Source organism: Phlebotomus papatasi, chromosome 1, assembly GCF_024763615.1.
Source record: "Phlebotomus papatasi isolate M1 chromosome 1, Ppap_2.1, whole genome shotgun sequence".
Lineage (NCBI taxonomy): Eukaryota > Metazoa > Arthropoda > Insecta > Diptera > Psychodidae > Phlebotomus > Phlebotomus papatasi.
The window spans coordinates 95,875,233-95,903,161 of NC_077222.1; the positions used below are offsets into that span (position 1 = coordinate 95,875,233).

General features: G+C 34.6%; 3 protein-coding genes across 3 annotated transcripts; 2 read left to right on the forward strand and 1 right to left on the reverse strand.

Moving 5' to 3' along the window:
- The first annotated feature begins 8 nt into the window (after positions 1-8).
- LOC129809876 (zinc finger protein OZF-like) lies at positions 9-1,807 on the forward strand. The gene is made up of 3 exons (XM_055860017.1): positions 9-200; positions 276-614; positions 671-1,807. The coding sequence occupies exons 1-3, from the start codon at positions 51-53 to the stop codon at positions 1,805-1,807; spliced, it is 1,626 nt and encodes a 541-aa protein (XP_055715992.1). The 5' UTR covers positions 9-50.
- Positions 1,313-12,977, forward strand: LOC129809877 (pyrroline-5-carboxylate reductase 1, mitochondrial). Its single transcript, XM_055860018.1, has 5 exons — positions 1,313-2,147; positions 2,513-2,583; positions 6,015-6,191; positions 6,257-6,674; positions 12,759-12,977. Exons 1-5 carry the CDS (start codon positions 2,078-2,080, stop codon positions 12,836-12,838), a joined length of 816 nt encoding a protein of 271 aa, XP_055715993.1. The 5' UTR covers positions 1,313-2,077; the 3' UTR covers positions 12,839-12,977.
- On the reverse strand, positions 12,886-27,582 carry LOC129809878 (uncharacterized). Its single transcript, XM_055860019.1, has 3 exons — positions 26,959-27,582; positions 17,624-17,689; positions 12,886-13,399 (listed from the first exon to the last, which is right to left on the reverse strand). Exons 2-3 carry the CDS (start codon positions 17,634-17,636, stop codon positions 13,146-13,148), a joined length of 267 nt encoding a protein of 88 aa, XP_055715994.1. The 5' UTR covers positions 17,637-17,689; positions 26,959-27,582; the 3' UTR covers positions 12,886-13,145.
- Positions 27,583-27,929: the final 347 nt, after the last annotated feature.

A 27,929-nucleotide genomic window follows, 5' to 3' on the forward strand; every position in this document is an offset into this window, starting at 1 on the left:
CGGTTTAACCTCAATTTCTTGATTTGTTTTGGTTTTTCTCTGTTGGAAAAATGACGGAAAATGCGGAAAATACCACCTATTTGGATGAATTGTGTAGAATTTGTGCTATAAAGTGCAGTATCCTGGATGTGGGAGTATACTCTAACATTGGACAAATGAAGGAATTGCAGAAAAAGTTGGATTCTTGCCTTCCCATTTCGGTGAGAGTTTTCCGGATATATTGTTGATTTTCTTTGAAATTTAATTGTTCCTGGGGGTTCCTGGGCTTTTTGAAGGTGCGAGACCATGATCCATTCCCTAAGAAACTCTGCCAGAACTGCTGTTTTCAGCTGGAGGCCTTCTATGAGTTCCGCCAGAAGAGTCTCGAGTCGGAATGCTACTTCAACAATTTACTGAAGAAATCCGAAGCTGGGATTGTGACTCCTGGATACTCAGCAGATGCTTTTGCTCATATGGATTTCGAGGGATTGCAGGTGTCTGAGGACAAGGAGAGGAAGGAAAATTTTCAGTACATTTTGGAGAGTGATGATATCCTTATAAAAGTGCAGGGAAATGGTTCACAGTTTATAGACAATCTTTCCGGGAATGAGATTATCAACTTTGATCAGACAATGGTAAGAGGATGGATGGGGAGAAGGGGGTTTAGGGTTTTCAGAGTGGTTTTTTTTAGTTGTCAGATACAAATATCTTCATTGATGCGAAGGAAGAAGGGAATGCTGAGGCTTTGACGATTAATTCCGAGTCTCTGCCTTCGGATTTGAACTTTGCGGATCATCTGACGGATGTGGAGGAAGAAATTGGGCTTCAGGGGGAAGATGATAGGAAGGTGGATGAGTCGGCAGGGTCGGAAGGGTCGGAAGTAGAAGAAGGTCAGGAGAAGGAGGATTTGAGGGAGGTTGAGGAATTCAAGGAGGGGAGTTCGGAGCAGAAAAGCCAGAAGGGGAAGAAACCAAGGGAATGCAGTATCTGTGGGAAGTGTTTTCAGAACAATTACAAATTGGAGGAGCACATGCTGAGGCACAGTGATCCTAAGCCCTATAAATGCTCCTTCGAGGGCTGCCCAAAGGGTTTCTCATCGAAAATTGGACGGATGCAGCATGAAGCATCGCACAGCGGAGAGTTTCTGCTGACGTGCGAAAAATGCGGCAAGGGATTTCAGTGTCAGAGCTACCTGACAGTGCACCAGAGAGTTCATTCGGATGCCAAGCCTTTTGGTTGCTCAACGTGCGGAATGAGATTCAAGGCAAAGGCTTCTTTGATCAATCACGAGAATCGTCACATGGGCATTCAGCCGTTCAAGTGCAGCGTAGTAGGCTGTGAGAAAAAATTCGTGAGGAAAGCTCTCTGCCTTGCCCATGAATCCACTCACACTTCCGAGGGCAACCGGAAGCATCCGTGCAGCGTTTGCGGGAAAAAATACGTATGCAAATCCTACCTGGAAGTCCACATGAGAATCCACACAAATACCCGTCCCTTTGGCTGTGAAATCTGCGGGAAGAAATTCATCACGAATATCGACTTGAAGTCGCATCAATTGGTTCACACGAAGGAAAAGAAGCATTTCTGTGAGAGCTGTGGGAAGTTTTTCTCCCGGAAAGATACCCTAAACATCCACCGAAGAAGCCACACGGGTGAAAAACCCTACAAATGCCCCTGCGGCGATAGCTTTGCCAAATCCTCCGTACGGAATGTCCACATGAAGCTCCACACGGGCGAGCGACCTTTCGCCTGTCCGGAGAAAAATTGCACCAAGAGATTTGTGGCCAAGAGCACAATGATGACGCATATCAAGAGACACAGCAAATGACGCTTCCGGAGAAGTGTCCGGAATCCGAGATACGAATGCAATCGTGAGGATTTGTAACGGTTTCCGCTTCAGTCCAGCATTTGATCGCCACCGAGACTGATCGTGGCACTTTTGCTCTCTCTATCGAAAAAGTTTTTCACGACTGATAACCCAAGCGTTTTAAGTGATATTGGCATTTCAAAAAGCCGCAATTGAAGACGGTTCAGTGTTGAGAGCAAATATTTTGGAGACACTTGTGAATTTTGTGCTGGAAAAATCCTCCCAAAAATAATGATGAAAATCGGTTTTATTGGTGGCGGCAAAATGGCTCAAGCCATGGCCAAAGGATTCATAGCTGCTGGTAAGTTGACTACAAAAAAAAAACGCCCCTTTTGTCCCTCAAATAATCCGCAATGTCCCCTAAAATCCAACAAAGGTCACATTTCCAAAGCAGGAATGTCCTTCCTAATTTCTAAAATAAACCCCAAAGCCCCGATGAAGCAATCTTTCCAATTTGATGACAGAGATTGGGACAAGAAAGTGGAAATTTACAAACAATTCACCCAAATTATCGTCTTATCGGACAGAGTTTTTTTTTCTCTCAAAAATGATAACAAATGTCTCAATCATTAGGCCGCACTATTCAAACAAAACTCCAAACTCTATCACAGCCCTAGGAATTGCCTAATTTCTTGGGAAAGTGCATTGTCATCTTCTCAATTTCAGGACTGTCGAAAGCAGAAAACATGATTGCAAGTTGTCATCCAGCTGATCAGTTATCAGCCGAAGACTTTGCAGTGAGTAAACTATATTCTATAATTAATACCCTTGAAATACTTTTGGTGTTTTATTTGTTCCGGTATTAAATGATATCAAAACTCTAGCTTAGAGTCGCCATATGAGAAATTGATTGAATAGATTTATACATTGTGGACGGTTCTCTGTGCAATTATTTTTTAAATGATGAAATAACAGTGAAAGAATATTTTTAGAAAATACGGGAAAGCGAGGACAATGCAATAACTTTTGGAATCACAAATTTAGTTGAGATTGTTTCTCTAAATATAATGGTCTACTTGGTTCAAAACAGTTATTTGAGCTGCATTTTACGAGTAGGGGAAACCGGGGCAGATTAGACAGCAAATTATTTTTTCTTTAAAGTATAATTTGTAAAAAAAAATTGAGAGTATTGATAAATATTTCAATGAATACAGGGGGTCCCGGGATTATCTTTATTTTCAGCACCGAGAAAAACTTCACGAAACGACTATGCATACAAAAAATTTGCATTACTTTCAGGAAATTTCTTTTGAATAAATTACGGAAACGCCGTAAAATATGCAAAATATTGTTGGCGTCAATTTTTCAGACTATTTCAGAGCCAACGGTTCATAAGTCACGCATTTTAAATTTACTGCTTCGAAAAAAATTACATACATCTAGGGTTATTTCAAAAATGATTCCACAACTGAGCTCCTAATGGTAGGCAAAGATGCATAAGGGTATTTACATAATCCCGGGACCCCATGTAAGGAGGGAGGTGTTTACTCTGTATAAATACACTGTGCGACAAAATTCAGGTTTTTGTGGGTGTCTTTGACGAGAGTGCCAAAACTTGTTAGGGGGTCATTTAGGGATCTCAAATCTGAAATCCGTTTGTCCGGGTCACGTCTGGATTTTTTTAGATATGCATTTTTAGTTTTTTGCTGTATTATAAAATTCAAAAATTTATATCTCCGGTTCTAATTATCCGGTGGTAGTCACATAAAGCTAAAATGACGTGTAATTTAATCTTCTATAACTCTTCTGAACATATCGACCACTCAGAATATAATGCGACTAACTCGATTTTTTGCAAAATTCGTTTTTTTCGCTTTTCGGGTACTCCGTGACACCCTCTACCTTCCCTGTGAATATTATACCGAAAAGCTAATTATTCCCAAAGTTATATCGGTTCCGATATTTAAAAATCCTATGATCAGCATGTAAAATCTCAGCTTTAAATCACTCTCCTGTAAAGTTGGCCATTCGCGAGTTAGTCGTATTATATTTGTGGTCGATATCAAGAACCTACGATGAAAATAAAATATATTTTTTAAGATTATTTGAAAAAGTGCATCCAAAATTGTGCATTTTTCTGTGTTTTTTCGATTTTCTAATATTTCTCCCAATTAAATAGAACATTTTATGCGCCAATTATATGCCTAAAAGTTAGTGAATTTAATATTCTTTCATTGCCTTTTAGTTAGAATTTTCTATCTTAATTCGTTTATTTACAATAATTTATTGAAAATAAAATGCATAAAAATGCTTGTATTCGTGACTTACACTAAGTCCCGGCATTATGCACCTGACGGAATTATGCACATAGAATTATGCAAGTTTGCCTACCATTGGAAGTTAATCATTTAAAAAAAAAACGCCTGAATGTATACTATGTTACGACGCGGGGAAATGGAAAACTCTGTGCTTCTTTTTCAGAATAAAACTTTAATTTCTTTTATTAAGGTGAAAATTTTAAATATTCTAATAATTTATTAAAGAACTCTTTCCCAAAAGTACTGTTTGTTGATGAATTTCTTTTAAAAAGCTTAATGTTTCTGTTCTGACTACTTTTACTGACTACTTTGAACAGTACTCTTTGGCCAGTGTTCTTCTATAAATTGTTAGAATACTTAAAATGTTTATCTCCATAAAAGAAATTGAAGTTTTATTCTGAAAACTAAGCATAGTGTTTTCAAATTTTCCGCGTCACAAAATAGTGTTGTACATTGAGGCGTATTTACAAAATGATTTCACAAGTTGACTCCCAATGGTAGGCAAACTTGCATAATTGTATGTACATAATCTCGTCAGGTGCATAATCCCGAAGTGCATAATTCCGGGACTGAGTGTACCTCAAAAGTACTTTCGCACAATTTACTGTTTACCAGTTCTCAACCGATTTAACCCGATTCATAAGACACTTAAAAGGTCCCATAAAATAGTTTTAAGGGTAATAAAATTGATTTTCGGATAAAAGATATTTATTGGTTCATAATCGGTTCATTACCGATCATAACCGATTTGAACCGTTTTATAAATCACTCAAAATATTGTCCAAAATACACCTCATGAGTAATATAGTTGAATTAAAAAAATAGTTATTTGTTGTGAACCGCTTCATTACCGGTTACGATTTTTGTTACCAGTTCGATCAAACTTGTCAGAAATTCCAAGACCTTTCCAACGAGCACAAATATGATCCCATTCACTTGAGAAATATGTTCTCTAGAGCTTTTTTAACCTTTGACCTTGAAAAACCATTATAAGGAATGATTCAACAGTATTTTCGTATATGGAAGAAATTATACCAGTAAAGTACTACCAAGCCATTTTGGAGTGAAGAGAAAGAAAAAATAATTTCCATCGGTTTTCCAAATCCGAAGAGTATCATTTAAACTTGAAAATCAATATTAGGAATCTTTCAAGGATGTTTCGTATATTGATAAAAATTTGGCTTATACGACTTCGAAAAGGTAAGCGAAAATAAATAAAACTCACACTGTGCGTTTTTAAAATTAACAAAAAAAAGCATTGATTTAGTATAAACACGTTTAGAGTCAAAATTAAAAACGATAAGCTGAGCAGGCAGATGGAAAATTTGCTTAGTAGGGGAGAGTAGGGTAGTTCACCCTTGAATAGGCAAAATTTGGATTTTTAGGTCGTTTTACGTAAAAATGGTAAACTGTAATACTACTCAATGTATACTATGAGTTACAGTTGGGATTAGGGTTAATAAAAAAGGAACAATTATCCTTTAATTTCATTGGTTTATTGTGAGTACGATAATTTCACCTCATTAACATACGCGAGGAAATTTTACGCAAAAATGAATCATTTTATAAGGAAACAAAACCAGCTTAAACTCTATATTTTATTAATAATTATTTCTAAGAATTCAATAGAATATTCTACGAACAGTTAATTTCTCTAAGCACAATATTTGATAAAGAATGTGAACTTATGTGTTTACAACTCTGTTGTTATCTAAAAGCATTTCTAAGAAGGTTATTCAAAGATTAAACTCCATTTATTTGTTTACTTTTCCTAATCATTTGCGAATTTTTTTCTATTTGCTCCGATAGGAAAAAAAAGTTCAAAGTTTTTTTTTATTGTTTCACGTGTCTAAAATCGGTGAAGGTTCCTCAAATTTGGAATTCTCACTTGCCGTAATATTTTTTTTCAGTCTCTTGGAGCCCAATGTATTGTGAAAAATGTCCCAGTTGTTGAGAAGTCTGATATCGTCTTTGTCTCAGTGAAGCCTTCAGTTGTCCCAATTGCTCTCGGTGATGTTAAGCCCGTCAGCAATGGAAAATTATTCTTGTCCATCGCCATGGGTGTAACAATTCGTCAACTAGAGATGGTAATATTTATTGCAGGTGATTCTAGGCTAGGGTTTCAGATTTTGAGGTTTTCTGGGTATTTCAGAGACTCGCTGAGCAGGCTCGTGTTGTGCGTGTTATGCCAAATACGCCGGCAATCATCCGGAAAGGGTGCTCAGTGTTTGTACGTGGCTCTAAGGCTACGGACAAAGATGTGAAGATCACGCAGACACTCCTCCGTTCTGTTGGATCGTGCGAGGAAGTGCCCGAAAGTCTCATGGATCCCATCACTGCTGTCAGTGGCAGTGGCCCAGCCTATGTCTATCTCTTGATTGAGGCTCTGGCTGATGGGGGCGTGAAGATGGGCCTGCCACGAGATTTGGCATATCGTTTGGCTTCTCAAACGGTCCTCGGGGCGGGTGGAATGGTGCGTGAGACTGAGATTCATCCAGCCAAATTGAAGGACGACGTCACGAGTCCTGCTGGTTCAACAGCTGCCGGATTGCACCACTTGGAACAGAGCGGTGAGTCCTTTATTGCAATTTAATCATATCAGAATTTGCGTTCAGGGTTCTCAGAAAATTTTACTTAATTTTTGCTCAATTTTTTAAATCCTTATAAATATTTTAGTCCAATTACGCTCTCTGATTGGCTAGATCTTCAAAATCTTGGAATCTGTTACCAATCAGAAAACACGATGGCTTATGGCTTATCAATATGGCTTAGCGCTTGCATATTGATAGAACACTTTCGCCGCTTTTTAGCACTTTAGAGGTGATAACTGTAATCTACTGAACTGATTTAAATATTTGTATAGAGAAAATGAAAGGTCTTTAAATAGCCGATAACTTTCTTAAATTTGAGAAGTTTGTCAAACCAACACTATAGAAGCTCTATAGTTCCATAAATTCCAAAGATCACGAAAAAATTGCAATTTTTAGTTAGGGGAAGTGCTTATAATTTTGGACAGTCTGCTTATAAGCATCGAAGTTCCAAGTTTGAAGTGCGATATTTTCTATACTAATTGACATTTCTTGTTACTCTCTTTTCAGAAGGATTGTTTACAAACTTGGCAAGCTATTTATCATCTCATTTTTACTAAAATTAGTTTTAATTACGTTTAAAAATGAATTGATATGTAGAGGTGAATTTGACTCTTATTTTGGACAACTTGGTTATTAATTTTTACAACTTGTCTGTAAATTTGGACAGATAATCCGCCTCAACAGGATGCCCATTGTTCTTCATTTTATGAACCAATCTTACCAAGTCCTCTTCCTGGTCATGTAAGGGAAACGTAGAATGTCACAAGAAGCCCGGAAACTTTCCATATCATTCACTAAGTGAGTTGACTTCGGTACTCCAAGTACGTGCAGATTCGCTCATTCCCTGACCTTTCCGGGAGCCTTTCAAGGCATTTCTCGCTACATCTCTTTCGTAGAGATGATGCTCCTTTTTTTCTCCAGGCATTTGTCCAACCTAGTCATCACAAAAGCTAAAACTTCACGAAATTTCGTGAGAAAAACACCTGTCCAAAATAAGAATCATCACCTCACTGGTGAATGTCTTAAAAAATTTCCCATTTTTCACACGAAAAATCTAATTCACAAGGCAAATCTCACTTCAGGTCAAATGTACAAATCATCAGTAACGTGAATCAACACAATATTCAATAAATATTCAATAATATCACTCAAAAACAGCGAACAAACTTTGTTAGTACTTCACCAAAACTAAATAAGACTGAAGTAAGCCACGAAGTTCTGTCATATTTCTCGTTAGCAATTTCTCACACTGAATTTTCAACAAAGCAATTTCAACTCAAATCATATTCAAATTTTAACGTATTTAGTGTTAAAATCTTCCAAAAAGAACAAATATTTAAATAGAATTCATTATTCATCAAATATTGGAATAAAAATCCATCATTTTAATCAATTTATTTTTAGTGTCCAATGTTATCCTCAAAGTGTCCAAAATAAGAAACTGGACAAAATTATGAGCATTTCCCCTACACAGAAAAAAAATTGTAAAATTGTTCGTTCTCGAATTGCTACTGGGGACTTAAGAAATGCTCGTAAGTCCTATTTTTTCACACACATTGCTCGTAAGATGATCACTTTACAAGCATTTTTTGTTCTTTTATGGCCTATACACATTGGGAAGAGTTTTTGTCAAAAATTGCATTTGTGACAGAATTTTAACGTTTCCACCTATAGAAGTGCAGAAAATTACCTTCAAAAAAGCATTTTTTAATGAAAATTGCTCCCAATGTGTAGAGGCCTTTACAAACATTTATTCGTAAATGTTCGTAAACACACCGAAAGTTCGTAAAATTTTATCATTTGTTGGTAATTTGATCCCGGACTTTTAGTTCGGGTTTCGCAGCAAACATTTCACTACCGAGCACATCCATAGGGTAGTTAGACAGTTTAGCAGGAATATGGAAGCAGGAAGCTTCTGTACATCCGCGTTTTTAGATGTGCGACAGGCTTTTGATAAGGTCTGACATGCAGGCCTTGTTTGGAAGTTAGAAAGCTATCTTCCGAATCAGATTACAGCCAACCTAAAATATTATCTTAGCAACAGGAGCTTTCTCGTGTTCTTCCATGATTTTGACACCGGTCTTCACCCTATAAAAGCATATAAAGGTACCATTAGTGGTTCTGGAGTCTCTTGAATGTAAGATGGGATTGGAACTTTCTGAAACACAATTTCACGCCTAAGTAAGTACCTTGAAGTAACTCTCGATCGAACTCTCACATACAAGACCCACTGCAGTAATGTTAAGAACAAAATCAGAACACGAAATAATTTACTGGGAAATCTCGTCAACGCTCAGTGGGGTGCTCAGCCAAAACTGGTGCATACCTCTGCACTTGCTCTATCTCTTTCCGTAGCAGAGTACGCAGCTGAAGTATGGGAGAGATCCGCGAACGCTAAACAAGTTGACGCTAAGCAAGTTAACCGGAGTGCTTAAAAAGCACTCCAGTGGACAAACTATCCCTGAGCAGAAATTTATTATCGAATATTATTATCCACCACCGGTGGCAGCCAAAACCCCGAAAGCCAAAATCCCGAAAGTCAAAATCCCGAAAGCCAAAATCCCGAATTTTCAAAATCCTGAAAGGGATGAAATAATTATATGAAGGAAAATGTTTAGAATAATTTCCTAAGGCACAGAAGATTTCCCGTTGCCTCCTACAGCAAGCGCGGGTACAATCGTGGGAGTAGCTGTAACACTTTTAAGAATTCTGGATTTTGGCTTTTAGAATTTTGGCCCATTTGGAATTTTGGCTTTCAGGATTTTGGCGTTCGGGATTTTGGCCGGGACCCTTATCCACTACGGATGAGGAGACAAATCATCTCGAGTAGAGAGATCTCCAAGTATCTCTCTGAACCGAAGCATCTTCTCCATGGTCACGAAAAAACCAAGATCAAGGTGAAAGTCTTGCAGGAGCTTTTGCCACTTTGTCAAGTCTTCGGGGGAGGCTCGCCTCAATCTGTGGAAGAAAGTCTTACCAGCAGATTTTGTCGAATTAAGGGAAGGCATTCCTCCTGGTGGTGACCAAGACTGGAAGACATAAAAGTTTCTCAATCGTCTGAGAAGAGACGTAGCGTGCTCGATCGTTAAGTGCCATCCACTTTCGCTATCTCTAGAGTTTTCTTCAACACTTTCTATATCCTTAAGAAAGGGGGTGCTTAATTGAGATGACCGAGGATCACACACCTTTTTGATCGTTTGCCATCCTTGTCCTCATTTCTTTTCAAGATTTTTCTTGCTTTCTTGGCGCGAGCTCTAATTTTACGACCATCTCGAAGAGAAAGTAATCTTAAGAACTTGTCACCATAGATCACCCATTTTACGAGTTTTTCAGGAATAGAGGGTGCCTTTGTTTACTTAAGCCAACAAAAGCACCCCTTTTTTGGCCTCTCATATCTCGCCCATCGTGATTTTACGACCTTTTTGCGATCACCTACCTTTTCTATAATGGCTGTAATTTGTTTATCACACTAAAGGGGGTACTAATGACTTCAAGGTGTTACTTTATCTCTGAGCTATAAATTTCTTGAAGGCCAATTGCCTAGAAAACTTTCTCATGGTGCTGGACATGATCTATCATATCTATTCTTGAAATTTCACGAAAGAATCAAAGCGATCATGATAATTTGAAAACCGAGTTGTGGATGCACAAAATGCGTCACAACAACTTGGGGGCACCCGAAGTGAGCGACGTTATTCGGGAACGAACAAGGACTTAGGGCAGAATCACATTGACAATAAAATACTCGCCATAGCCTCACCGTATTTCGTTAATTTACGAATTTTCATTGCAATTCTTACGCAAATTTTCCATTACCGTATCACCTTATCTCATACTCGGTGGCACTAGGTGAAAATAATATAAGAAAACTGAAGAAATAAAACGAAAATTCTATAAACGGTGAGCAAAAAAACTGTAAGAGAAATTATTCGTACAGTTTTTTTGCTCATCGTTTATAGAATTTTCGTTTTATTTCTTCAGTTTTCTTATATTATTTTCACCAAGTGCCACCGAGTAATGAGATAAGGTAATACGGTAATGGAAAATTTGCGTAACAATTGCAATGAAAATGCGTAAATTAATGAAATACGGTGAGAAATTTAGTGTCAATGTGATTCTGCCCTTATGCGATCAGGCTGCAGAATCCCCCTAATCAGTTAGCAAGGGATCTCTTGGTAAACTACGGCTCCAATAGACTAAAGAGAACCGCCTACCGAATTTGTGAATCATTTGTGATTTTACCTCTTCGAATATTTGTTTTTTTTTTGTGCCAGGACGTGCCAGAGGGCATGCACGCACACTATCTAAGAGTCTTCTCTCGTGAAAATATTTCTTGAATGTATATTAACTTAATACATATTGCAATAAATTTTGGATCGAAACGAAAAAAAATCTTCATAAATTTTTGCCAGACAAACAAAAATGTAAGATACAAATGTTTGTAAAAGAACATAAAATGCTCGTCAAGTGATCATATTACGGAGAAAGTCTGTGAAAAATTCAAAGTTTACAAATTTTTTAGAGCGTTATATGTTTTACGAGCATTTTGTTAGTCCTCAGTAGGAATTCACAAACATTTACGAACAATTTAACGAAAAATTTTTTTCTTTGTAATTTTTAATACCAGATTTAAAACAGAAGCTAAATCCTATTTCAGTGCAATCTACTAATCTAATCTCAATAAAAAAAATTAATTTTTACCTCTATCTCTGAATTGAAGGGGAAAGATTACAAAAAAATTCATTGCAACATACAAAAAACCTGAATAATCTATTTGTTGATAACCTAGGGTAAATTAAGCTAATTCAAAACCTGCTTCAAATGGAAATTTTTCGCTACTCTAAATGGAAACGTCACTGTTTTCATGATAAATACAGTACTAAATTAATATATTTATATATTTTCTATACCACAGTTTCATATAGTTAATTTTGCTCCAAATAAAGTGAAAATCAATTCATATTCACAAATTTTTATTTGTTAATTTCTCAGAAAAATTAAAAGTGTACCTTTTCACCATTGAATTTTTCATAGATCGACCATGTCTTTCAATGAAAAACTCAATAAAGTGACTGTTGTTTATTCGTTTTGTTTAACATTTATGTCATATTTCTGGCTAATTTTAGTTAAATTAAGTGCTAATCTTTATTGTTAACGGTACGTGAAGTTCTCAAATGAATTAATTGCCTATTTCGTGAACAAAAAGGATTTTTCTGAAGTGTTTGCAAATGCTTTAATAGGAAACCCCGGAAATATGATTTTTTTTTTGGAGAGATTTGGCTATTGTTTTAGATGGGAAAGGAAAAAGACCAGGAATAAGAACAAATCCTGCACTCAGGAGCAATTCAACAAGGTTTTGGAAGCCTTTCGTCGCGGTTTCACTTACACTATTTGTCTCCAATTAGAAACTTTCCCTTGTCTCCATTTGGATTAATTTGTTTCCAATTGAAGCATTTTACACTCGCGTATTTTTCTTGTATTTAAGAAGTTTTCAAATTATATCTAAAGAATTTTCACTAAACAGTAACATTCTAGAAGATTCAAGGAGCAAATTTATGTAATTCTCTTCAGAAAAAATATGAACTTAATGTGTTGAATCTTCTGTCAAAGTTAAAGCGTCTGGAAATGGTTTTGAATTAGGATATTTACCCTACATCGGATAAGTATCGAAAACCAACCTCTGGAGTGAAATTGTAGAAAACTTGAATGCATTGGTTTTAGTTTTAGATCTATAAGTTTAAAGCTGATAAACTGGGAAATTTTTCATGTTTCACGGCTATGCAACAATAGTGGTTCTCAGGATTTATTGATCAGTTCAAAACTTTTATCATTCCCTTAAGGAGTATTTGAATCAGTTCAATAGGATCGAAGCTATGTAACCTTAAGTGCCAAAAAGTGGAGCGAATACTTTTTCCTGGATTTCAGGCACTAAAAGCCAAAGATAAATAGTAATGAGAACCCGAACAATAAACAAAAGACTCTAAATTTATTACATAAAGTTGTTTTGAGGAAAATTTGGGTAAATTGCAATTCTTGTTCTCTTTTTTTTGTTTGGTGGTAAAGGATTTCGAGCGAGTGTTATTGGTGCTGTCGAAGCAGCATCTCGTAGATGTTCAGAAATTGCCAATGAGTCTGATGAATAAAGAAAGGATTATAGGAGCGTCTGCCATACGAGTTTAAAAAAAAAGTGTTAGAGAAATTATTCATCTCAGTGTTTATTTTGTAAGTTTTTTTCTCTTTTAGCTGATTTTATACAAAAGATAATATAATATTACTTCATAATTGTTTACAATTTTTTTTCTTAAGATATACATTAAATCCTCTTAAAATCATCACAGTCGCAAATTTTATCGCACCTCACGATTAATAGTTTTCCACTTATCATTCGGACATTTATCGCTAATTGAAGTATCTTAGGGGATAGGGATTAGGGTAAGGAGATTTAGGTGATCACGAGGATCCGATGAGAAACCACGGAAGGATCACGGTTACTGCTAGAGCAGCTACGCAGGTTGCACAGACAACAACAGCATGGAATTTCTTGTTGCGATCATCATCCTCATGCTCTGCTGGATCTTTGACATATTCTAGCACTTCTACGTCACATCGGAAGCGCACCTTGGCCTTCGATGAACCATCCTGACGCCATATCAAATGTCCGGATGATTCGCGTCTTTCCAAATTCCAGATAGGCTCAGAAGCAACTGCAAAGAGATAACAAATTTTGTATTGCCCTCTGCCCAAAGACAAAAAAAAACAGGCCAGTGATGTGGCATTTGATAAGCCCGCAGGGAACTTGTGTTTTGGACACGGAGGGTAAGAATGTGTGACGGAAATTTTATGCGATACCCCCAAAAGCTTAAGAGATTGTCAACCAAAGGCAGTCACACCACCTATGTTTGTGATAAAATTCGGTGAAGGTTGACTCTAATCATCGCAATCATCACTTCAAATTAAGCATTTTTATTGATAAGAAATCTTGACGTGATAGCAGTTTTTTTTTATCATTTGTGAAAAAAAGAGCGCAAGAACGGAAAAAACAGAGCCATGGAGGTAGTATGTGGGTCTTATGATTAAATGGCATGATTACCAAAAGGCACAAAGTACGTTAGGAAAAATCTTTGTTCTGTGACACATGTTAATTTTTATTACTGACGACATCCGTAATCGACAATGAGGAAAAAGTTACCAAATATCTCACGATTCTATAAATAAAAAGAATCAGATGAGCAACAGAAGCATCATGAATAACCAAAAGAGTTTGACGGTGTTTGGGAGAGAAAAATTAGAATATTAACCCTTGTTGAGGTCGAAATGATGTAGACAGAAAGTAAACAATATTGATTTTTGACGGCGTGAATGGAAGGAGGAGAAATTTAACTTCATTCTAAGAATACTTTTAAAAAGTATCAGAAATTAAGACGCTAGAAGAAGAAGGGAATATTTATCCTCAATTATCCCTGTTGACACAAACTCTTAATCTCAAAGCTACCTTATTTATGTTTATGTTTATAATTAAAGGCTTTATCAAACGATTTTTGACAATTTATGCTTTAATAGCTGAATTATAGACCTTAAAAACGATTAAAGTGCAATGCTCAAACTTGTAATTTAGATGCTATACCCTAAAAGTTTACTTTCACATAATTTACCGTTTACCGGTTCTCAACCGATTTGAACCAAATCACAAATCACTCAAGAAATCCTCCAAAATAGTTTCAAGAGAAATAGATTTGATTTTCGGACAAAAATTACTTTTCGGTTCATATTCGGTTCATTACCGTTTCACAACCGATTTAAACCGTTTTATAAATACTCAAAAGATCGCCCAAAATAGCTTAGCAGTAATAAAATTGAACTTCGGATAAAAATTATTTATCTGTTATGAAGCGGTTAGTTACCAGTTCAGAACCGATTGGAACCGGTTTAGGCTTGTCAAAAAATCCGAGACCCATCTAACGAGCCCAGATTTGATACCATTCGGTTGGGAAATATGTTTTCTAGAGCTTTTTTAACCTTTGGCCTTGCAAAACCGTTATTAGGAATGATTCAACGGAATTTTCACATAAGGACGAAATATCCGTCTGAAAAAAAAAACGTACGAACATGGATTTGGGGAAAGGGTGCGGCGGGAGGAAAATGAGGGGCATTATAGGTTCCAGGGTTAATTTATGAGGAGTCCCCCGAAGGTCCCATGTCTCTATCTTCAACCGTTTAGAAATTAGTCCTTACGAAGCTTGAGATCGTACGAAGCATGGGCAATTTCCCTTACTGTCTTAAAAAACTTATCAAGATTTACAACTACCTTGTTTGATGAAGTTTTTTAGAAAAATGTATATATTAGGCAAAGCAATATCTCTTCTAGATATAAGATACTTAGGAGGTGATCTGCTCTGGTGTGGACGCTAGATCTAGACTGTACGGCTCAATACGAACTCACGTATGTACTCTCTGAGATCGTACGGTTGACTAAGACTAAACCTATTATAGACTAATTTGCTTCTCAAGTAATTTCTGTAAGATCATCAGAATATTATATGGTCTCTGAAAAATGGTCAGCTCCATCAGCAGAAAGAGAGGAACATCAAAATAGCGAAATAATTTAGTAAGGATATCCCTTTAAAAATTTGCATTTGACCTAAATACATATTTGGATGTATCATTCGGTGAACTATTTTTAAAGTTCCTCAAAGTGAACCTTTCACGGTATCAAAATTTTATATTGTCTCAAGGTGTCAAAATGATCAAACAGCAAAGGTTTGTAGAAGGATATTTTTATCTCTCCTTATATAAGATTCAAGATGAAACTCCTTTTTCTACTCATAGATTTTAAAAATAATAATACTTGAATTTATTTTTAGTGTCTTTAGATCAGTTTTGCAAACGAATTCACAGAAAATCGTTTTTTTAACGTCCTTATTCATATAAGGGAGTCGAATTTTAAGCCGTAAAGTGAGCCTAAATTCTTATCGTTACATTTGGTTTTGCAGAAAATCCGTAGAACAATTTTTGCTTCCTAAAAAACAGAGCACTTTTGAATTTTTCCAATTTTTAAATGGAACTGGACCTTACCATGATAGAATTTAGCTCCACAAACAAATCATTTATAAAGCTAAAGTACATTATGATAGGACTTAGATCCCTTTAAAAATAGAAGAAAAGTTCGTATTTCAAAGGGACACCTTTTGAAAAATGCCCCATTTTACCCTATACGCCATTTTATTAGCTTTTTGTTGATATGGAGCAATCAACTCAAGAAATACTTACATTATTACATTACACCATCAGACTTTTTGTACGTCTGATTGATATTAACTGCCAATGACAGATGTAAAAATCGGTCCCCAGACTTATCGGCAAAAATCGGTCTTCAGACCGTTTTTTAACATCTAGTAAAATTTATTTCGGGTAACTACCAAATTTCGGCCAGCTTGCAATTTCGGCCATTTCTTTTGTACTTCAACTTTCCATAATTTATTTTTTATTTTTTGTATACCCTAGACATTATACAATGCAAAATAAATAAACAAAAAATAACGCTTTGACGAACGAGATGATGTGAAAAAGGTTTTTAAAGAATTCCGGAAGGGCAAGAAACCACGAAAATCAAAGTGGTCGAAATATTACCCAAAACTATGTCTATATTTTTATTCATTTTAAAATGTATTAAGAATGATTTTAGAGAAACCAAAAATGATAAACAAGATTCCAAGCAACACTCCTTAACCCATTCAGTAAATGTACCAGAAATACTTGAGATAGAATGTTCATATTTAGGGATTAGTTTCCTACAGATTAATAGATGAATTTTTTGAAAAGAAATTTGTTTTACCTATTATGGGGACGCGGAGAGCTCCTGTAAAACATACGTCTTAATGGTCACTGAATTTAAATTCTGTGCATTAATTCATTACAAACTCTATTGATTTAGATAGAGTAACAATCCAAGAAAACAAATTGGCAACTACAATTCAAATCACGAAAAAGGAAAGAGGCCCATTTTAACAAATTCGACGGGATGTATTTTCCGTCCGCAATTTTGAGCAATAATTTTGCATGACCTTCCGCGAAGCAAGAAAACAATAACAAAATGTATTTTTATCTCTGTCGGACTATTTTTCCTAAGTAATTGAATAATTAAAGTTACTAAAAATCCATTCCCGACAGCAATTGGGATAGCAATTGCCCAGGAATGAATAATCAAAAATCACTCAATTTGCGTATGATGTATAATACCATGGTAAGGAATGGGTTAAAAAGAAGTAACTAATGATAGTAAATAATTTACTATCAAAGTCACGAGCTCGAGCATTCTGCAAAGTTCGGTTGCTTTACAGTTTTGTTTTCGGTCTTAAATGGAAATGGAAATTAGACATCTGCAATCTCAAACTGTTCCTTAATATGTAAAGTTCATCTTATTGATGATCGTCGTCGTATTAGTATTTTTAAACAAATTATGCAAATCAGAAAAAGAGAACTAAAATGAGTTTAATATAATTAAAGTATATAGGGCCGAATGAACACCTCTTCAACAGGGATCCGTTATTGGCACTTTTATCAAAATGTTGAAGTTTATTTAATGTATCTAATAAAATGTGTAATATGGCGTTTTTTCGTTAATTTACGTTTTTCGATAAAGATAAGTGTTCAAATTTCGTATTCCAAATGGTACAGAGTAGGGTGTCAATAGGTCATGACACGAGTTCTTAAAGTGTCAAATTGGTGTTCCTTTAACCCTATAAGAAAAATTAAAATAATTTACGGTAATTCTTATGCAAAAATGGTATTAGTGGGTTAATATATTTCTGAGAAAGCCCCCGGCCTCTCAGAACGCACGTGTTTTTCATGTCTATTTCTGTTTTTCATTCACAAATTGCCACAAAAATAGGTCATTTCTTTTTGAATAAAATGAAAGAAAATAATATTACCTGTGACTGTCATCGTGATAAAGCGTTTTCCGCCAACAAAGAAAGCAACTTCTTTTGGACGATTATCTGAAAGGAAAAGGCAAACAAAGGAGCATTAATCAATATGAAGAGAGTTAGAAGAAAGGCCATCAGTTAAATTCATCTCATTATTTTGCAATTGATTTACATGGGAAATTTAGAAAAAAAATTATAGAATAGAATATTTCTTTGAATATTCAACCGAGAGAATTCAATAGAATGTTCTTTGTTTCTATGGAGCTGAAGAAAAGTGCGAAAACATAGAAAGAGAAACAATGAGAAATATGTTAATCTCATTTAATATTTACACTTGAGGGCATATTCTAAAATTCACTTTTATCTTGGATTTTCTCTTATTTGTATCACAGCTTCTTTTGTGCTTTATATTGCAAGATTAAATTGAGGATTAGAAAGGAATAATCATTACAGATTTAATGGGAATTTAACCTAAAGGAATATCATTGCTTTTGCCACAAATTATCGCAGACATCTCTAATTGAATGGAGTTAATTACTTGAGATTGCTTACACGTTTTCCTTTCAACAAATATCTCAATATCTTACAATTTCTCAAATACACAGAAGATCTATTTCAATCTTCTATGTACATAGAGAATTTGATTTGGATTTCAAATAGACATATCGTTTATAAGAACGTGTTAAATGGTTCAGCAATTAAATTTTCTCCATAGAAACAAGATTTATACTGATAGGTAAGTAAACTTCAAAGCAAAGTGTGTAAATTCTTTGAGTCCTCCAACCGTAATATACTCATTAGCAGAATATTATTTATAAACCAGAGACGTTGTTTACTAACAGAAAATGTCGTAGCACAATCAAATAATTCATCATATTGTTTACTTTGTATCAAGAAGAAAAAAATATTTGATATTCGACTATAATCTCTCGACGACGAAACAAAGCATTTTCACATGCCCAAGAAAACCTTCTAATCGATAGTTTATTGATCCTGGTAAATGTAAATGCGTAAATCTTTTGGACGAATTCAAAAAGTTACTGAAAAAGAGGGTTAGCCCAAAAATAGCTTTCAACTCATAAAGTATTTAAGTTGAAAAGTGTTGGAATTTACTTCATCACTTATTCAATTGAATGGCATTACATTGAGCTTGTAAAATGGTTTGGAACATAAACATCCTAATCTCCCAGTGATAAAAACTTTATTGGCAAATATTATTGATAGTCTAATTAAAACTTTGGTGCTTAATCTGGCAATGTGACATAGGCGATGGTAAAATATAAATAAACTGTTAGCACAAAAAAAAGTCAAGAGATACTTGTGACTTGTTATATAAATTAAACTATCTCATTGTGACCATTGTGGTCGTTTCGCTGGAATCCTCATTGCTCTGCGATAAAATCTGTTTTAGATTGGGTTATTATTTAATTACCAGCGAAACTATAATTCTGATAGTATAATTTTCCACGAGATTTTGAATCATTATTTTGAAAGCGCAATAACGTCATACACGAATGAAATCTCATAATAATTTTATCTCTTGATTTTATGTGGCTTTTTAAATGAAATTACTATGTCAAAACAATTTAGTCAGGGAAGTTTGTGTTGAAAAATACTTGAAATCTGTCAATGAATCAGAGTAATTCTATAGCGTAATAAGTGCTTAATAAATAAAATTTGTAACAGTTAACCCTTAAAAATTCAAGCTTTAAAGGTCAAGTCCTGATTAGATCTGGCGTTTAGCATCACTGATAATATTTTATTGGCAAATGATGCAAATGATTAAAAACCTTTGAACTCTCTTTCATATAGGGGAGACCGGGGTACTTTTATCCAGCAAATGAAGCTTTTTTCACGCATTATTTGTGAAAAAAAAATTATAAGATTTGTCCAATGTTTTTATATTTTATAAGTAGCATTAGACCGTCTTCAGACTAGAGGTTTAACCCAGTTCCCGAGGGTCTCAAGATCTTAAACAGCAACCGATTTTATTGATTTTTCAAAATGTAATAGGTCATTTGCCCTTAATAATCCAATCCTAAGTCAAAATTTTCCAAAAAATCTTGACTGATAAGATATTAGAGAAGTTAAGCCATATGGCTAAGCCTCAGATCTGAAGCCCGTATTAGGATATTGGCTGTATGAAACAGTGTAGTTCAAAGCTCTAAAACCCTTGCCTTTTTCTGGAGAGGATAAGGATAATGAAAAAAGTGTGATACATTGGCTACATGTACCCCGGCCAGGGTAGATTTGGCCACTTTTGGGGTACTAAAATTGCCACCAGTTTTCCAGCCGAAATTTTAAACTAGAGATACCAAATATTGCTTCACTTGATACACTGAAGCCCACTGATGTTAATACTAAACCTACCGACCGTTTTTGGTCGTTTTTCGGTCAAATTACAAACCACGGTAGGGTAGGATACTCAACAAATTTGTCTTGGAAAAGAGCAAAAAATTAAAATATAAACACTGAAAAATATTTTACATGCTTATTTTAAGAAATTCATAAATTTTGATAGTGACTTCGTATCGTTTAAATATGTGTTAATTTTAAACCAGTCAATTTGACCGGGTCTTGGTAGGTTTAGTGTTAAATATGTCACTAAAACTTAAAGGAAAATGCTTTTAGCTGACTTTTCACAAATCACAAATCGCACATAAATGCCAATATTGCTATCAATAGTAGGGGACATCGGGGCAGAATTAGCCAGCAAATGAAATTTTTCATTGCATATAATTTGTAAGAAAAATGTTTGTAACAAGCTCATAAATAATTTCAATAAATAGGAAGTTATGTTTTCTTCAAATAAGTAGTGGTTTCTTCACACGCTATAACATCCCACTGTCTAATACCATACCTGGCTAATCTGCCCCGGTCTCCCCTACTTTGTCATCTAACAATTATTCATGATTAGTAAAAAATCATTGGTAAGGAAAGAGCACCCCGGATCAGAATGTTAAGAGACATGCTCGATATTTAGTTGAAAATATAAGCCTCAAAATACTATTTGGTATTTCTGTGTATGCTAATCGATATATTAGTGATCGATTTAACTATATTGGGGAAAGTGCCCATGTTTTGCATGGTCCCAAGCTTTATAATGATTGAATTTTCCCTATGTTTCTGAACAAATATTACTCCTCAATATATTTTAAAAGTAGGACACTGTCCCCTAGTTTTTAGAATTTGGGTGCGATGAGTCACATTTATTAAAAAACATAGGAAAAATTTATAGTCATTATAAAGCTTGGGACCGTGTAAAGCATGGGCAGGGGACATTCCCCTTTGTACATTTCATTTTTAAATATTTATAATAAAATAACAATAAATAGGTGTTATTGCGAGCTTGTACTTTGTACCTCGGATCGTCACCGATTTAATCAGGTGTCTTACGAAAAATTGGTTTCCTAAATTAAATCTGAGCTAATGCACTACATTCTTGTGAGAGTTAAATGGAAAATAGTAGTTAATATATTTTTTTAAATTGATCTGAATTGGTGCAATAGTATGGTAACCTGACAATCCGAAGAACACTGTCGATCGCTGGTACTCTTCCCTTAGTTTTAGCCTGCCACAGAAAAGTGGCTACATCTGTCCGTAGGCTGTTTCAGTGTTTATCATTTAATTTAAAAAACGAGATGATTATTATCCAATTGAAAAATATCTTTTAAATAACTTTATTAAAACAGAAACGAAGTAAAACTGTGATATCTTGACTAGAAACTCAGAAAACCAAATTCTGGGCCAAAAACTATAACATCAAAATTACAATTTTATACCAATTTTATAAAAATGTTTCTATATTGTAGGATAACAGGATCAGACTTATAAATATTTCAGGGAATATAGGGATGTGTGTCCACTTTCATTAAAAAATACATTGTCTAATTCTACCCCTGGTAAATTGTACTCCGATCTCCCCTACTTGCTGCAAAAAAACTGACCGAAAGTTTTCTCAAACGTGAAAATAGAAACATTTTAATTTCAAGTGGATAAACCTTTCACACTTTAGGAACTTTTAGTTATATGCAAATCGTGTGATTTTTCTAAAATTCCTCAGCGAGAAATATATTCTCTGAATCTACGGAAATTATTTTGAATCTGGACAATTTCTTATCGTTCCTAAAGCTAAATATCTTAAGTCAATATCTTTAACTGTTTGATCTCTAGTTCTGTCGATGACAGGACAAATCGAACATACACGAAAAGATAAGGTAAGTTTTACTCCTGATTCAGGACTCCTGAAATTTTAAACTTTTATGTAATCCTACCATTGTAAACTGGTTTTTTGATTTTGAACATAGGTGGAAAGATATTTTTTCGATAGAAGAAAGAACGAAAATATACAACTTTCCGATCTTCGGTGACCTCCCCGTGTCAAACCAAGGATCATTATTATGATTTTTATTCCCCCCACCCATCCATCCCTTTCAAAACCATATTTTTTGGTATATTTCGAAAACGGCTCCTACCATTTCTTTTGGTTATGTTTTGGAGGTGGTCAAGGTGAACATTTCGTCCCAACATACCTATGACCTAAATATCGTCATCTTGAATTTTTGAAGATCAACGTTTAACTCTAAGAGCCTATTTTTCAATCAATTTGGTTAAATTTGGATTTTTTGGAAAGGGCTTGAAATCAGTAATGAATCCAAAATAGCTTCACTTTTTATTAGGCTTAATGGACCCCTGAATGAATCGGTAAAATATCCGTAAATGACTCTTCTCGTTTTTACATTTTTTGTTTGTCCGTTTGTAACTAAGGTAAAGTACCCTTACTCGACCGGGTTCCTCTATTCGACCGGTGGGTCAATTTTTGAATATTTGATGGTGAATTTCATCAATTTCTATGAATTTGTCACTGATTCGTATTATTTAAAGAATAATTGACCTATTAATGTTAGATCATACACAAAATATTATAGCAAATATAATTAAATTGAATAAATAAATCTACCGGTCGAATAAAGGGTACTTTACCTTACTTGTAACTACTCATGCCATGACTTTGTAGAATGATCATTTCTTTCCTAATTTTCCATTTTAAAATGTTTTTGTGATTTTGTGAGGAAATTTAGTTTTTCTTTATCCTTTTTGTTTTTTTTTTTATAATTGTACTTTGGCAGTATTATACGGGCTTCAGACCTAAGGCTTAGCCATATGACTTAAATCCTCTAATTCCTTATCAGGCAAGATTTTTGAGGAAATTTATGCTTTGGATTGAATATTAGGGGCAAATTAGCCATTAGATTTTGAAAAAAAACAACAAAATTGTTTGTTATTAAGATTTTTGAGGCCTTTGAGAACTGGGCTAAACCTTCAGTTTGAAGCCGGTATTACGGTCATAATGTAATCTCATTAATGTATCGACATTTTGCTTGTTTATTGTTTTGTTATGTTCAGTTGAATCAGAATCATCGGATTTAATTAAATTTAAGTCTAAAGTATTAAGTAGTAATTAAATTTAAGTCGGATCTGTATGTAAAAAAGTCACTAAAGACAAGATTTTCTTCTTCAAATGTTTGTTAAACTTTTTACTTTGAAGGATAAATCAAGAGTACTAGCAACTTAAGTGGAAGGATGTAAAGAATCTCCAACCGCTCCTGTAGTATCAAATTTCGCGGTCTTTGCTAACTTTTCTGCCTTTAATTACAAGACGGAAAATTCATTGTCTTTTTAACTGATGAAGATTTCTGGTTTTGGGTTTCTCAGGAGTACGACATCTCCTTGGATTACCTTTGCGAACTTGAGAATTTGTGAAAGACATCTCAAGATAGATGCGGTATTTTCTTCTAATGTTGATAAATTTCTCCCGAACTTCAGCAATTGTTTGTAATCAGTAGAATTGTTCTCTGGAGAAGTTAGTTCAAGTGGGATGTATGAGGGTATACGATGGGATTTTGCCATTCTTAGGAGAATGAGACTTTTGTTCGAGGAGTGGCCTGAATGACGTGAGAACAAAGAGCCATATATGCGGTCAATGGTCACGCGAACTCGCGAGTTCCTTATCGTAACCGAATTATATTCAGAGGATTTTCGCGCGCTAACACAGAGCGACTTTTCCACAGAGAGTCCAAATTCAATTATAATCCGGATTATTGTGTTTTTCTCTGTCTATGTGGTTACTAAAACATTCATGCTCTGGCAGAAAAATACATCAATTTTTTTCTCGTTTATTTAGAATGCAATGATGGAACTTTGTTGAGAAGTTTTGCCAAATGGAAAATTCTCTTTCAGTTGTTTACACGATGTTTTTTCGATAAGAAAAAAATTTCAATTTTGTGAGGGCAAAACTCTATAATTGCATATGGTTTATTTCTTTTAAAAACCTTTCATTCCTTCTAGTCTCATCAAGTAAATTTAAATTCCAACCGGATTGCACGGAGTGTGCCTCTTTTGAAAGTCATTTCAAATTGAGAATATGCAAATAGACGAGAAATTCTTTGCTAAGCAATGTAGCAATCCCACTTTTAACCCTCAAGCGGGCCACCAGGCTTTAATTTATATTTATTAAAGAAAATTTTCTAAGAATTTGAAAAAAAATATTCTATCAAATATCTAATTATTATAATTTTAATTTTTAGTAGAAAATAAATATTTTACTTTATTTTTTATATTAATTTTATTACAAGCTCAAAACTATGATCATCAAAAAACTATGCTTTCGTGTTTTGACATTCAAATCCATTGCATACTACGGTAAAATGAGTAATTCGTACTTATTTCTAATACGGAATTATGAAATGGAGAAAGAGAAAAAGAAGATCAAGAAAATGTACAAACCACAAACTTTACACTCAACAGTAAGGGAAACCTTTTCAGTTTCGTACAGTTGCAGCTTCATAAAAGTCCATTTTTTCAATTTTACTAAATGAAACTAACCCATAGAGGATTTTTTAAGGTTAATATTTAAGTAAAAATCTTTTGCTCGAAGGAGGCTGTTTTTGTGAATCGTGGAAAATTCACAAACGTTACTACCTTGGCAGCTCGGGAAATCGAACTTTTGCAGCTTTGTAAAAGTATCAGTTATAACTATTAAACATCGGCTTTGGGGATATCATACTGTTTTGGGCCACACTGTTCAAGTCGCTCTGGAATATTTAACTCATCGCGGAAATCATTATAATAGTTCACAAAACTTAGCTATATTATACATTTTTTACGAAAAACTCGGAAAAAACACACATTTTGCAACTAAACTTTTATCTTCCTGTAGAGCAAAATCGACGAATTTCCAGGAATTTTGCAATGTGGGATGACGAACTTAATAAGTCAGAGATTTTATTGACATACAGTGCCCGCTTCGTAATCCGGATGATTGGGAGACAATATGACAGAAGTCCGCTTCGTAATCCGGATGAATTTCTTGAATTTGTTCAACGTCTCGAAAATATAATACAAGGTTTTTTTCTATAATTGGCAAAAAAGTTCTAAAGAAGCTTAAAAAGACATAATTACAGAATTCTGTGCTATTACACTTCATTTATTAAACAAAAACATCACAGGATAATTCATTTTCATTGCTGAACACACATGCATATATGACCTCAAAATGATTTTAAATGTAACCGTCGATAACTCGTCCGGATTACGGCGATCCGGATTAGGGAGCGGGCACTGTAGTAGTATAATTGATTCGACTTGTGTGGCATTTGGTAAAAAGGTCTTGAAACTTGGGCATAATTTTCCGTACGAAGCTGCAAAGGTCCCCTTCGTCCCCTTATTACTTATTCATAGTTTGTTTTTCCTTTTGAATTTATCAATTATGAATTAGAAATTATTCCGAATTACCCCATTTTAACCTAAGGCAAATTAAGTGATTTTTGGAAATTTATTTCAAAATTAAATTGATCCTAATTGATTTTTGAATTGAATTGATATTCGAATTTCTGTTGAGAAAGCATTTTTACAGTTTCTTTAATTAACATGTGAAAAATAGCCCGACAGTGAGAAATTCATTTTGTTGCTCACCTAGTGCTATACACGAAAAATTTAACATCGCACCGATTTTGATAATATTTTCCTTTAGTTTCGTTCTTGATTTGAATTCTGGGTGACAAATTAATTTCTTAGGTTGTTACACATTATAAATAAATACTGTTAGAAATATTTTAATGATTTTAATGTAAAAGATTTATATTCAGTGACCGTTAAGATGTGTGTTTGATTGTGTCACAATTGTTTGATTGTTTATAGCTTGATTTTTCTTTTCACAATATTTTTTTTTATTTTCTTGTAAGAACCTAATTCCAAAATATGAAAATTCAAATTCTAGTATTTTTGGTACATTGCTGTATTATTCAATAAAGATTTTTAATTTAAAAGTGTAAAATTTTTTGAAAACTTTAAAATTAAAGTAGAATAAATTTTACAATAAACAGAAATAAAATATATAATCCTCGAATTAACTCGCAAGTCTTAAAGATCTTTTAACTATTTAACATTAAACCTACCGACCGTTTTTGGTGGTTTTGGTACAGTAAGTGGATACTCAAAATTTTTTTCTTGGAAAAGAAGAAAAAATTTTTAATTTAAACACTGAAAAATATATTGATAGATTAATATAGAAATATATTGTTTGATAGACACATTGTTACGGTTAAATGTGTGTTGATTTAAATAAAAGTTATAAATCGGTCAATTTAACCGGTTTTGGTAGGTTTAGTGTTAAGGAAGAGTGGGACACCGATGTCCGAAAATTCATCCTTTTCACTATTTAAATTACTTTATCCTCTAAATAGACAGAAAAAATGAATTTCGTTTTTATGATACCGGTGTCCCACTCATTCATTTACAAATCCGAAAATGTTTAAATTGTGGAGCTCACAGGCAAAATGACACATATGCTATGCTTTAGCCGCTTTAGCCATATGATATGTGCCATTTTGCCTCTGAGCTCCACAATTAATTTGTAATATTACAAGCAGAATTATTAACCTTTGATAAACGATTGGAAATCTTCAATCTTGTCACTATTAAATATTGAACTTAAATATTTAAGTTTTCAGTTTTCTTTATTACATTTTAAGGGTACTGACTCTATAAAAGTGATTGAAATCCGTACCAAGCTTTATCATTCTGTTCTTGAGATATGTGTGTTTTTCTTTAGTATTTCTTTCAAGGTTTTTGGCCCCTCGAGCGTTGGACCTATGACCTTGAATACTTTTACTCGAATTGATATTTTGAAAACGCCCAAAGCTGATCAAAATCGGTCAAGAATTTTAGATTTGGCAATATGTTTAGGACTTCCAAGAGGCGTGAGTTGTCTGTCTCTCATCTCAATCATTTTGTCTGCCTGCTTCAGGGTTAAAATAAATTCTATATGCATATAGACTTACGTATAGAGCTTGGAATAAACTCCAGTTGACTGACGCTCCAATGGTGTTTGTCGCAAAAACTCCACAAGAGAGAATTTGTCTTATTAGGTGTGATTCGGAGTTAACCTTGGCCGCACTGCGGACGGGTATATTTCAGCCAATAATTCTGCTGCTCTAAACTCTGGTGCCCAAAACTTTCTCAATCCACCACAAATTCTTCCATATTCAATGTTCTATATGCAACACGTAATATCGATTTCTTGGACGTAATAATGCAAAAAAAAAATCACAGAAATCGATTCACACACTTTCACCTTTTTTTAGCTGAGTTTAAACCATCTGTTGGATATTTTTACCCAGCGTTTTATTTAGTTTAGTGTTTAAATATTGAGAAAATATGGACGATATCGTCACTGAGAATTCAATCAAGAATTTATAAAACACCACTCACCGCCAATTTAGCCAAATGCCACACAAAAGAATTCTCTGAGGAATCCTCCAAAGCACAAAAGTACAGTGAATGGCAATCGCGTGCGTCGTAGACGACGTCAAAATCACTTTTGAGACGCACTTGGAGTCAAAAATCTGTTCTCAGTGTGGCAAAATATCCCCACTCCTATTCCCTATGACTAACCATATCCATCCCAGTCACTCTACTTCCAATACCAATGCTGGGATCTCTGTCCAGCACATGGGAGAACACTTGTGGAGTTTGCGACGTGTCACTAATTAATTTCTATATACTGTACAGTTGGAGCTTGGAGGAAGATGATGGGATGATTGGCACTTTGCTTTGCAGATGTCTCCGTTTTGCACCCACACCTCTAGCAGTTATCTGATAAGGAGATTCTAAATGCGATTTCACTGTAAAAGTCGTACGAGATACTATTGTTAGACTGTAACACGCATGCGGAATCTAGCAGAGAATCTCCTCTTAGAAAATGTGACCACATGAATTGTTCAGAGCATGTGAATTGATGCAAAAAGTGCAC